The sequence below is a fragment of the Polypterus senegalus genome, chromosome 9, assembly GCF_016835505.1.
Source record: "Polypterus senegalus isolate Bchr_013 chromosome 9, ASM1683550v1, whole genome shotgun sequence".
In the NCBI taxonomy this organism is placed as follows: domain Eukaryota; kingdom Metazoa; phylum Chordata; class Cladistia; order Polypteriformes; family Polypteridae; genus Polypterus; species Polypterus senegalus.
In genome coordinates this window covers 137,653,249-137,666,702 of record NC_053162.1, presented here as the reverse complement: position 1 = coordinate 137,666,702, position 13,454 = coordinate 137,653,249, and the positions used below count along the sequence as shown (strand labels likewise).

The 13,454-nt window shown below is 40.4% G+C and overlaps 1 protein-coding gene across 2 annotated transcripts in view; it reads left to right on the top strand.

The window, feature by feature from the left end:
* The window catches only part of LOC120535858 (alpha-2-macroglobulin-like protein 1), a 74,523-nt gene that overhangs the window by 16,732 nt on the left and 44,337 nt on the right, over window positions 1-13,454 (top strand). For both annotated transcript variants that reach the window (XM_039763977.1, XM_039763976.1), the window contains exons 11-14: window positions 2,058-2,225; window positions 6,402-6,632; window positions 9,746-9,809; window positions 10,380-10,525. In XM_039763977.1, the coding sequence (XP_039619911.1) occupies window positions 2,058-2,225; window positions 6,402-6,632; window positions 9,746-9,809; window positions 10,380-10,525 (609 nt within the window). The remainder of the gene's footprint in view (window positions 1-2,057; window positions 2,226-6,401; window positions 6,633-9,745; window positions 9,810-10,379; window positions 10,526-13,454) is intronic.

The following is a 13,454-nucleotide window of genomic DNA, read 5'->3' as shown; positions in this document are numbered from 1 at the left end:
TTTCCACTCCATCTGAACTAGTGTAGTGCTGAGGTGTCACCCGTTGCATGGCTGCACTCGGGTCCTAATCTGGATCCTAAGGTGGGTGCAGCAATGTATCAGCATGTACTCCTAACTTCCTCTCTCTTTCCATGCTAGTAGCATGTTTTATTCATTACAATTAAATGACAGATCACCTTTTTGGGGCGGAAACACCTTCATGTTCTATCATCCAAGGACTTTGGTTTCCTTCCTTGAAATTTGCTTAATTTGGGTTATTAAATTTATTAAATATTAAAAAAATATATATTTTTCTGTGTTTACATGAATATTGTAACTACCTGACACTATTTTCCAAAGTGCTGGTGTCATCTAAAGTGTTGCATGAAATAATAGTTGACATCGGTGAGGCACAGAAGAAGGGAGAGTTTTCTCATGAGCTTAAAAGAACAAAGAGAGGTCTCATTCAGGACAGTGTGATTTTGTACAGGTCGATGAAATCCTGTATGATTGGCTGGATGTCAGGGATGGGGCTTAAAGCCATTTACAGCCAGTGACTCATGAATTCTAAGGCAGGAAAGACAACTGGGACAAGGCTTACGGGTGGAAGAAACAGCAATCAGTACCAAGACTAACGGAGATATGAGGTGAAAGGCAGAGTGTTAATAGAAAGTAAGCCAAACTAACTGAGAGACACGACTAACACTTATAATAGAAAGAGCCTCTTGACCCCAAATTGTCAGTCATGACTGGATGAGCCAGGCAGATGAGGACAAAATACAATGCAAGGGATAGGTGCAAAAAGTGCAAAAGTGCTTTTATTAAAACAAAATCCAAAACACACAGTGTTCAAAGTGCAGTGCTCAATCAATAATAAATAATAAATCCAATAAAATGAAGGTGCTGGTGGAGATTAAAAAATTACAAAAAATAAATCCATCAAAACTAGAAGTTAAAAACACACAGTCATCAGATCCTTAATGTTCTTTTTACTACTGGATGATCCCAGCAACCTCCTTCTTCGTCACCCTCACCTCTTCATCACTACCCAACCCTCATCTTAGCTGCCTTCACCCTTGCACCCGCTTGGAGCCTACACCTAAACGGGGGTCCACATGTCAGACATCCTCCTTCGGAAGACCCCAGTTGCATGGGAAAGCTCTGACCTTCGCCAAACCCAGAGCAACTGGTGGTCCATGTCCATGGTGAGGCCCTACACTGCACTAAAACTGCTATAAATGCACTAAAACAAACCCTATACTTTAAATGGTCCTGGAGTGTATGTTTTGCTAAAAATAACCCTGGTGGTATAGTGGCTATAGTGTTCCTACTGCAGTGCCAGTGCTCCTGCTTCCAAGACCTCCTGTCCTCTGGCTAACTCTTTCACCTTAGTACCTCCCAATCAGTGAAACAAGGCAAGTGGATGGCTGCCTGGATGGACTTAGTCATTTACTAGAGTCTGTACTGCACCCAAGTTAGCTGAACTCACCCAAGCCTAAAGAGGAGGAGGGGACTGGGCACCAGCTGTGTGTTCATTTGTCAGGCTATGTGTCACGTGTCCGTACTCCTGGTCCTGATAACGGCTAACTGCCGAAGTTGAAGTGGCTGTGGCTCACTGTCACTCACATGGCACACAGGTGAGGAGAAGGAGTGAAGAGGCCACACGTTGCCTGCACTAGTACTGTATGTGCAACAGCATAGAGATTGTGTTTTGAGTAGTGCAGACAGTGTAGCTGCTGCTGAGGTGCAGAACATAAACATTTTTTTGTGCTCTGCTTCAGTTCAGGCAAATTTTTCTAAACAAAATAAAGATAGGAGTATCTACTGAAAGCTACAGTAATGAGTCGTGACCACTAGAGGGTCGTCTAGGCCCTTGTCTTGACTTGTGTTATCCATTAGTTAAACCCTCCTGAATGTACCTACAGCTTGGTCTACTATGCTGACTAACTTTACTTTTACAGGTCCTGTACATACAGCAATTGTGTATGCCCATGTTTCTGCTGGATTTTTAATAATTTCTCTTTAATTTAGCTTTATTAGAAAGTGGTAGTTATCTCAAACAATTCTTTATTCCTTAGATTAAAGTGACTAAACCGGATTCCTCTCCATTGACTAAAGAAAATGTGTACCTCTACATGGCTTGGGATGCTCAAAATGAGACACTGACTCTTGAGACCGACTCAAATGGCTATGCAGTTTTCTCACTGGACACTTCCTCATGGGGTAACAGTACAATTAATCTTCGGGTATGTATCTTATATGTAATAAAATGTTTCTGTTTGTCTTTAGTGATGTTTCAGTTAATTTGAAACATTAGTTTTGTTAGTTCAATCGGTATGAGGGCAGAAAATTAGGTGATACATACAGGTACATTAAAACTGGGATCAATTTATGGTAGCAGTAATTAATTTGACCAATGATGTAGTAATTATTCAACCATAGTAAATATTCATCTGTATTCAATATCAATAAGTTTACCACCAATTGTGAATTGAATATAGTTGGCATATATTCTAATAAGAGATAGATTTATGCCTCTGACAATTTTTTATAAATGTTATATTTTTGGCTGAATCTTTGTGAAAGCTTTGATTTGACATTTAATATATATAGTCAACTCATCTCTGCTCCGAATTGCTTGTTACATTTTATCTCTCAGATAGAGTAATACCTTAACAAATCTTCTGAAAATGAAACTCATTTATAACAAAGTCAACCTAAAACAAATTATGGCCCATGTGCAAATACGCCTGCTGTGTCTGCAGTGTGAAACTTCCTTACACACAATAGATATTTTCTGTCTTTGAAATTTTATGCCATAGAACCCAAAGTTATAATACATGACTGCTTAGTTATTTCCCAGATACTGTAATTATGGTTTTTTGTGATTAATTATTTATTAAAGGGTAAAATGATCAAATGCAGACAACAGCATTCACAAAAATGTTTTATAATGAAATAACTACAATTTGCGGGAGGATAGAAAAGATAAAGACATTTTAAAGGCCTTAAGGACCAGTCTGAACTGGAGACATAAAAAAAAGATGATCACAAATGTATGTCGTACATGGATTTTAAGGACTGAAATGTACGAAGATCGGAGTCATCAAAATTGTCTCTTTGGAGATACTGCCCTTTGCCCATGGTGGGAAGAACACTGAGTTACCTTCAATAGATAGAGCTGGATTATGAAATATAGCAGTTTGAAGATACCAGTATAACATCCATCCATCCATTATCCAACCCGCTATATCCTAACTACAGGGTCACGGGGGTCTGCTGGAGCCAATCCCAGTCAACACAGGGCACAAGGCAGGAAACAAAACCCAGGCAGGGCGCCAGCCCACCGCAGTCCAGTATAACATGAACCAGCCTAATTCTTAAAGCAAAAGAAATAATTGGGCCTGTAATGTAATGTAATTCTTAAAACTTTAATTTTAGCAAAGTGATAGGAAGAATAGAAAGAAGTATGGGAACAGCAATAATACATTTGGTTCAAAGCCAAGAAGAAAAAATGACCAGTAAGGAATGACCATTTGAAAAAGGGGAGCAAAACAAAGACCCAGTGATATACTTCCATGTCTGGTAAAGGTATGCCTTCCTTTGTCCCGTGCCAAATTAAAACGTTTAAGTGACAGCCTTCTCTTGTTCCATAAAAATACAGAACATAAGCACTTAATATAAGAATAATAATTAGCTGTGGTCCAGCAAAATTAGCAGGACACAGTAACATAATTAAGGAAATATAGATTAATATTATTATAAAGTGATGAATATGTGACAGGTGTCTGGTCACACTTACAGGTAATCTAACTTAGACACCATTCAAATATCCGACTACGCCACCCAGTTTTATTAAGAGACTGGGAACTCCTGAAATTTGGCAATAATAGCACACAGGTTTCTTTAAATTGGGAGGTGAGTAAAAACACAATGAAAGACACAACAGTAATTTCAGGAAAAGCAACAGTAACTTCTATTACACCAGACAATAATGAGTACATTAAAAAGATAAATGAACATAAACAAAATCTAACAATATCAAGAACGAATTTCTTTTTTTAAAAGGAAAACACACAATCCACACTCTAAAAGTCCATCAAAAACAGAATTGGAGGATACAACCTCTTGTGGTACAGAGTCCAGTTTGTGCACTGTGTTACCCCAACAATCAATCGTCCAACTGTCCACCGCTGCACTCTGTTCACTGGACACTCATTTCCCAACAGAAGTTTTGTCTAATCGTTGAATCCCTGTCAGCGTCTCCTCGTCATTCTTTTTCTCAACTCTGGGCTCCTTGTGTTGCTGTGACCTAGGCACGCCTCACTTCTCGTCTGCCAGCTTTGCAGGGTCCTTTCATGCGGCTTCCCTCTCCCGCTGGACCCACAACCGTCTTCTTGTGGAGCTGTCTCTTCCTCCCCCTGGTGGATAGTGTTGCCGTTCGTGTCCCTCAAGTAGCACCAGCCACGTACCCCAGTCTGCCAGTGAGCCCCTGTGCTCTCTGCGAGTCTTGGCAGCGTTCTCAGTGGACTGTCCCTTCCCTTGCCTTCTGCTGCCCAGAAGCTTAAATCTTCTTCAGTCCCTGCAATTATCAGTTTTGGACGACCGGATTAAACAATGGCACATCTACATTTCCTGGGTTTAACAATTAATGAAAGCACAAGTTAACAAAATGTATTTTTACCAATCATGAATAAGTACAGATATGCTGATTAGAAACCAATAGCGTCAGACATGTAATATCCAAGTCCGGTAAATACACACATCCTCCAAGGGAGGAGAAGGTCTATTATCACAGCTTTGTATTTTTTATATAATCAACCAGCCAGACTTCAAAGCGGTGACTTCTTTGCCAGACAGCAATACCTACATCCTGCAGACAACCCTGACACAATCAGTAACTGGATTATCCAGGAAATCGAAAAACAAGGTTCCCTTCTGACAAATATAATTTTCCAAGTATGCCACAAAAGCAAAAAGCAACATTTTTAGAAAATAAAATGCAGAGGAGGATAGAATCTGGGAAAAGGTAATGCTTTGTAGCAGAATCATGGGGTTAGCACCCAGTCATGAGAGGAGCTGGTGAAAAGTGGGAAAAAAGTGGTGTTGTGCAAGTACTTCTGAGATCCTTCTCCACTGCTAAAGTCCATAAGTCTCGGTGTGTGGCCACCAGCAAGTTTCCTTAGGGATCCAGGTTTGGTTCTTTACGTAGAACTGAGATGGTGAGACAAATGTTGTTTGTTTCTGAACATAAATAACAAGGGTGTGGAGTCACATGGAAGGAGCCATGGAAAATAGAGGTCAGGGTAGTAACAATGTAGGGTAGCAAATGAATTAGACAGCAGATGGCAGGTTCCCATACCCGCTCAGGTTTATTACAATACATATCCATATTCCTTCTATGTTTAGTCATGTATGTTAAATATACCCCCAATGATGAAGATTCTTAAAGAAATAAAGTCCTGGGACAGATCTACTTCATAAACTAAGGTATTACTGTACTTGATTAGATGGAAATCTGATTATTTTGGAAACCACTACATTAAGATGAGTTCACTGTTGTGTTCCTGGATATATTCTAGGACTTTCCAGGCTGAAATAAGCCCTTTCATCAATTTATACACAGCTGAATGAATAAATGCACTGATTAACGGCGAGGTTCAGATATCCTGTGGCATGCATCAAGCCATCAAGGAACACAGTATTTGTCATATGCACACACCCAGCACCATTACACTGTAACCATCAGCCTTAATTGTTGACACCTGGTAGCATGGATCCATGGACATATGAGGTTTTTGTCATATGCTTATGACATTGTGGTTTATAATGAACTAATCTTAGTGAATTATAAGGAATTATAAGTAATCTTAGCACATGAATTCACCTTTTTATTTTATACTAGTAGGAGATTAATTAATTTGAGGTATCAGGTGTTATAACTCACTAGTGGCATGATACAACAAATTGTGTCTTCTAATTTGTCTCTTTGAATGACAACAGCTGTACTTAGCTGTTACCTGACTGAATGCAGTTTATTTATTACTGTGCACATAATATGTCTGACACCACCAGGCCTTTTCATCAATGGTTAGTTATGAAGGACAGGTGCACAATCTACTAGATGTTTGTCAGGTGATTGTCTGATCAGTAAATATTGTCCTGTGAAACTCCAGCAGGGATGCTGTTCCTGATAATCTCATGTTGGCATACCATTCTTCTTCTTATTATTATTCGTATTGTTATTACCATTCTGTATTTTGGACCACTGTAATTTTACTTAAGCCTTTCTTGCTTATTAGTTCTTTAAATATACAGCAATACATTTTTTTGCAAGCAGAAGTACAGCATATGCTGTGCTGTTTTTGTATGACTGATATTAAACAAATGTTAGGAATTTCTGTTTTCTCACTTTCTTGCAGGCATACTACAAATATGAACCAGAACCATATGTTGATGGCTTTATATTTCCCGCATATGGTAATTCGTATCTTACTGTAAATCCATTTTACTCAAAAAGTAAAAGCTTTCTGAAGATCCAAGAAACTAATGAAGTACTAACTTGTGAAACAGAAGCAAAAGTCGTTATCCGCTATATCATTGAAATGGATGAGCTTGAGGAGGGATCAGAGTTCTTGGATTTCTACTACCATGTGAGTGGGCAGAAATTCTTTATGTCAAATGTGTCATCTCTTTGGCATTGCTTTTATATTTTACTTGATACGTTTATCTTAAAAAATGTTTAACCATGCATTTTCCAACTTGCTTATTTACCTCAATATCACTGAACACTAGTGACTTTCTTGGAAAAATTGGGAACAAAGCTAGAATGTGACATGGATGGAACATTAGTTGCAAGGCACACTCAAGTATACAGTCACTATCCCTGGGGCACTTTAGATGGACACATAAAATGCACTTCTTGATAATGCAGGAATCATTATTACACTCTATTGTCTAAGGGCTTACTCTGTGGTTACTCAAAATAACTGCACTTTGAATTGAAGAATATAGCTTGTAGGGAAACTGGTGACTTTTTCTCAACATTCAGTAGAGTGACTATTTACGCGTTTTGATCTGTGTATGTGTAGTTTATACAGTAGTGTTGGCTCCAATATTTACTTTTTATAATTAAGGAGCCAGGCACAGATATGTAAAGCTTTTTTTTCCTTTAACAATGTGATTTGCTGCTTGCAAAGCAAGAGTTTTATTCATATTCTTTCATACATATATAAAACTGTTGTGTTACACCCATAGAAGGAATGTGACCATTGTCAAACTTGTCCTGCACATTGAATTCATATTTGCAGGAATCAAAAGGGGAAATAGTGGCCTGCACTGCAGTACAGAATTAAACAAACAGGCCAACATCTCAGTTATGGAGATTATGTACACCCCAGATGTTGTATAGAAAAGCACAGACCATTTGATCACTGCAGGGCAAAAGTTGTACACTGCCATTTAAGTTGTCCAACCACTACCAACCCCAACTCCAAACGGAGCAACAAACATTTCTGTTTTGAAAAGACAAAGGATTCTCTATAGCCAACAACCCAAACCTAAAATAAAGAAATAAAGTCATAATAATGGTGAGCTAAATTTGTACAGAAAAAAAGTGCATCTATGACACAAAGTCGTGAATGGTCTGCTGCCTGCTATATACTCTAGTAAATATCGTCTGCTTGGGTGTGCACGTAACCTACTGGGAATGAGGTGGATTCAACTGTGACCATCTACACCAGAAACAATGTCCTGGACTAACAGCTTAACTAAACAGATTGAAAAAAAAAAAGATAAAATTAATGTTGTGAAGATAAAATCACAATTTATATGTACATTATTATCCTCAATTATGCATTTTATTAGTAATATTTAATAAAAATAGTCATTTTGGGGGCAATTTAAAGATTTATATATGACTTCCTTAACTGAGATGTTTACTGAGACATGACAAAAATCAGCATCATTAACCATTAACATGTCGGTCTTTTCTTTGTATTAAAATTACCAACACAGATGCCCAGGGGAATATTGACTCTGTGGTACATCAGACATTGAGTTAAATACTTGGAACTTCAAGGTTCAAGGTTCTTTTATTTGTCATTTGTGTATAAAACCAACAGTCAAAGCACATTGGAATTCTTGTGCAGAGCTCTGTCTGAGTCATAGTAAAACATAAAAAAAATTTAAAAACAGTAAAACAATATACAGTAATAAATAATATAGATTATAACAGCACTATACAGAAAGATGGTAACATCTACACAAAAAAATATTGTAGGTAATGCACAGTTAAAATAAAGTGAAGTGAGGTAGTGTGAGGTTATTACACATATTCAATAATTTTGTTTTGCCATCAGTCTGACTGTGGCGGGGAAAAAGCTATTGAAAAACCTTGTTCTGTGAGTGATGATGCTGTCCGTTCTGCTGTGTCTCAGATTGTGCATACAGTTTTTGTGTCTGAGCAGAGAGTGAGCTGGGTGGAGTGAGTCCCTGATAATTCCCTCTGCTCTTTTTGTCCTTATGATCCTCTCTGCAGTCTTTATGACTCTTTGCAAAGCCTTCCTCTCTGCCTGTGTGGTGTTCCCATACCAGATAGTGATACCTGCGGTGAGAATACTCTCTATCAGTCCTCCGTAGGCCTGGTTGAGAGGGTGATGGTTCAGGCCGGCTTTCCTGAGCAACCTAAAAAAATATAGCCTTTGTTGGGCTTTTTTCACTTTGGCTGTGGTGTTAAGAGTCCCGCTCAGGTTTGATGTAACCTGCAATCCCAGGAATCTGTGACTGTCAGCCCTCTCCACCTCAGTCCCTTTGATGATCAGAGGCTGTAGAGGGGGAGGATTCTTCCTGAAGTCTGATATTATTTCTTTGGTCTTGTCTATGTTGAGGATGATGTCATTTTCATCTCTGTAGACAAGAATGTTGTTTACCAGGGTCCTGTACCCTGACTCATCCCCCCCGATGAGCCCCAAGATGGTGGTATCATCAGCGTATGGTGTTGTCCTGGGTGGTGACACAGTCATAAGTGTACAGAGTGAAAAGTTTGGGGCTAAGGCAACAGCCCTGTGTGGATCCTGTGCTGACTGTGAGCTCTGCAGACACCTGTCCTCCCATTCTCACCACCTGTGGTCTATCTGTCAAGAAGTCCAGGATCCAGTTGCAGGTGGGAGTTGGGACATCGAGATCTGTCAGCTTCTTGATCAGTTTTCCCGGGCGAATAGTACTGCAAGCAGAACTGTAGTCCAGGAAAAGCATTCTGGCACATGTTCCTGCTACTTTCCAGGTGTTGCAGAATGTGATGTAGGGCAATTGCTATCGCATCCACTGATCGATTGGTGCGGTAGGCAAACTGGAGGGGGTCAACAGTGTCCGGGACCTTATGGTTCATGTGCATGAGAACCAGTTTTTCTAGACATTTCATAGCGACTGGTCTGAATGCCACTGGCCTGAAGTTGTTTAGAGTAGATGTGTCTGATCTTTGGTAATAGATATGTGCCTTTAACTGTTAGCCACATCGTGTCTGATTCAGTCACTACCACTTCCTCGGTATTTGGCCATAAGCAAATCACCTATCTATGCTTAAGGTAAAACAATATTTAAATAATTATGCTATACTTTGCCTTTAAAGTGCTTTATATGGAACTCTGAGGTTTCTTACTGGATCATTCATTACACAGCATTAGCAGTTATGAGCAATAAGAATAAATAACTCAAGATTTAATATAATATGGATTAATTTCTTGTGGTGTTTTCTAACTATTTCTAGATGGCAGCAAAAGGAATCATTGTAAAGAGTGAAAGAATTCAGGTTCATCTGAATAAAGGAGCGGGTAAGATTTTTACAAAATGTCTATAGAAGAAACATATAAATGGTCTAAATAACAGAACTTTATGTATCAAAATAAGTTGAACTAATTTAGGAGGAATATATGACTTAACATATAAAGGCCCACCCAAATAGATGTCAAGTGATTAATTACACTTTTTGACTAACTGGAAAGATACCTTTTATCTGTTAGAACATTTTAATAATCTTGATTTCCTACGATCAATAATAAGAAAAATAATATAGAAGTATATCAATGAAACAATGAAATTGGTTTATGACAGCAAAAGACTTGCTGTAATGGAGCACTGAACTGTGATTAACATGAAAACTTTTCTTTTTATAAAAAGTGCATTCATCATTGTATTTTTTTAACCAGTATTTCAATGAGTTGCATGTTTAAACTGCTTGTGTCTCAGTCTAACTGAACAAAAAACAATTTAGGATGTAAAAGTTATGTGGATGAAATTGATAAGCAGTTTGCAAGTTTAAAGTATTTTTGTATTTAATCATTTTTAAATGCTTCTTTTTAACATCCCTTTTTTCACATGTTCTACATTTTATATGTTTGCAGACTCAGAAGGATTCTTTGATTTAAAATTCGCTGTGACATCCGATATAGCACCTTACGCCCAATTCCTCATTTACACTATATTGCCAAGCGGAGAAATGATTGCAGACAGCCATAATTTTAAGGTTAAAATGTGTTTTAGGAATAAGGTAAGTCCTCTTTATTTAGTCTTAAAATTCTAAACTTGTGAACTGTATTGTGAGCAGTGTTAAATAGCTGAGCTGTTATGCCTTTTCACTTATTAGGCAACTATAAAAGAATTCCTTGTGCTCCTGTTCTCTGTAAGAAAGTGTAAAATCTTAGTTAAGGTATATATAGCATACTTTAAAGTAGCGTTCATACTGTAAGGCACTTAACAAAACTAGGCTTGACTTTAGCCAAGTGATTTGTTTAACACTAAATAGCAGTAAGCAACATAATCATTGATTTATATACTAAAGTGACAGAACAAAATGCACCCTTTCCACAGTTTTTATGCATTTTGTAACGGTTGTAAAAAAAAATACACATACAAAAATGTATTGAAAACTACTTTTATTTACTTTCCTAAAGATTATAAGGCAAATTAAGATCTGATGTTGTCTCTAATAAAAAAAAACCCATACTTTTCAATTTTGAAAATCCTCTTTCTGCAGAAATCAATGATGGTAAGCAATTTTTTAAAAAACAGATAAATATTATTATTTAGAGAACCAAATGTGATATTTGATAACACCTCCAAACCATCCATCCATCCATCCATTATCCACCGCTTATCCGAGGTTGGGTCGCGGGGGCAGCAGCCTAAGCAGGGAAGCCCAGACCTCCCTCTCCCCTGTCACCTCCTCCAGCCAACAGAACCACGTCATCCGCATGCGATGTTGCAGAGACATGTCATCCAGGACAACCCAACAACATCCAGAGCCTTGAGGAACCTAGGGTGAAACTCATCCACCCCAGGGGCCCTGCCACCTCGGAGCTTTTTAATTACCTCGGCTCCTGGTATGGACGGGGATCCCACCAGAGTCCTCCAGCTCTGCTTCCTCTAAGGAAGACATGCTGGTGGGATTGAGAAGATCCTGGAAGTATTCCTTCCACCGGTCAATAACGTCTGCAGTTGAAGTCAGCAGGGCCCCATCTCCACTGTACACAGTGTTGGTGCAGCACTGCTTTTCCCTCCTGAGGCGCCTGATGGTTTGCCAGAACCTTATTGGTGCCGACTGAAAGTCGTTTTCCATGGCTTCCCCAAACTCCTCCCATGCTCTAGTTTTTGCCTCTTCAACAGCCGATGCTGCCACACCCCTCAGCTGCCTCTGGAGTCCCACTGGTCAACCAGATACGGACACTTTCTTCAGCTTGACAGCCTCTCGAACCTTAGGTGTCCACCACCGTGTTCGTGGATTGACGCCACGAGTGGCACCGACAGCCTTGTGGTCACAGCTCCGTTCTGCTGCTTTGACAATGGAGGCTCGGAACATGGCCCATTCAGACTCAATGTCCTTCACCTCCCTCGGAATGAGGTTGAAGTTTTGCCGGAGATGGCAGTTAAAGATCTTTCTGACCGGTTTCTCCGCCAGACGTTCCCAACAGACCTTCACCATACGTTTGGGTCTGCCTGGTCTGTCCAGCAGCCTCTCCCACCATCTGATCCAACTTACCACCAGGTGGTGATCAGTTGACAGCTCAGCCCCTCTCTTCACTCGAGTGTCCAAAACATAAGGTCGCACATCCAATGACACGATTACAAAGTCGATCATCAAGCTGCAACCTTGGGCATCCTGGCGCCATGTGCACTTATGGACACCCTTATGGTCGAACATGGTGTTCGTTATGGACAATCCATGACCAGCAGAGAAGTCCAACAACTGAACACCACTCGTGTTTAGATCAGGGAGGTCGTTCCTCCCAATCACACCTCCAGGTTTCACTGTCGTTGCCGACGTGACCGTTTAACTCTCCCAGCAGGATGATAAAGTCTCCAGGAGCTGTGCCTTGCAGCGCCTCTTCCAGAGACTCCAAGAAGGCTGGGTACTCTGAACTGCTGTTTGGCACATAAGCACAAACAACAGTCAGAGTCTTTCCTCCAACTCAAAGGCGTATGGAAACAACCCTCTCGTCCAACGGGGAGAACCCCAGTGTGTAGGCCTCGAGCTGGGGGGCCATAAGCAAGCCCACCCCTCTCCAGCCTCTCTCAAGAGGAATGGTTCCAGAGCCCAGACTGTGCATAGAGGTGAGCCCGACTATATCTAGCCGGCACCTCTCAACCTCTCGCACCAGTTCAAGCTCCTTCCCCACCAGAGAGGTAACATTCCATGTTCCAAGAGCCAGTTTCGGCAACCAAGGGTGGGAACGCTTGAGCTCCTACCTTCGGCTACCACCCATATCGCATTGTACCCGACCCCTATGGCCTCTCTTGCAGTTGGTGGGCCCACAAGAGAGGTGAACCACGTTGCTCTTTCGGGCTGAGCCCAGCTGGGACCCGTGGTCGAAGGTCCAGCCACCAGGCGCTCGCCAGCAAGCCACTCCCCCGGGCCTGGCTCAAGGGTAGGGCCCCGGGTACCCTTTCCTGGGCAAGGGAAAATGCCGATCCTTGGTTTAACTCCATATGGGGTCTCAGGATCGAGTTAGTCTGGATCTTCACCTCACACTTGTTTGCCTTGGGAAGCCCTACCAGGAGCATTTAGCTCCCGCCAACATAGCTCCGAGGATCACTAGACCACGCAAGCCCTTCTGCCACGGCAAGGCCTCAATTCAAGAAGGGACACCTTCAAACCAATCTTTTAAATGTTAGTCACTCACCATGCCAAAGAAAAAAATTTTCTAAAAAATACAGATTAAAGTTGAACATGGCAGATGAGGATAATTACAAAAAAATTCAACTAAAGCTGAGTGTGGCAATGAAAAGAGTTAAGGGCATGATATCTTGGGGGGTAAAAAAAAACTCTGCAGTGCCTTCCTACGCCTTGTGTCCCAAACTTGTGCTTATTTTTCTTAATGGTTAATCCAGGGCTGTAAAAAAAAAAACTGATTTTATTTTCTCCAAAACTATGTATTAATTTTTCAACATGATGCCGAAGGTTGAGTTCAGAATCAGAATCA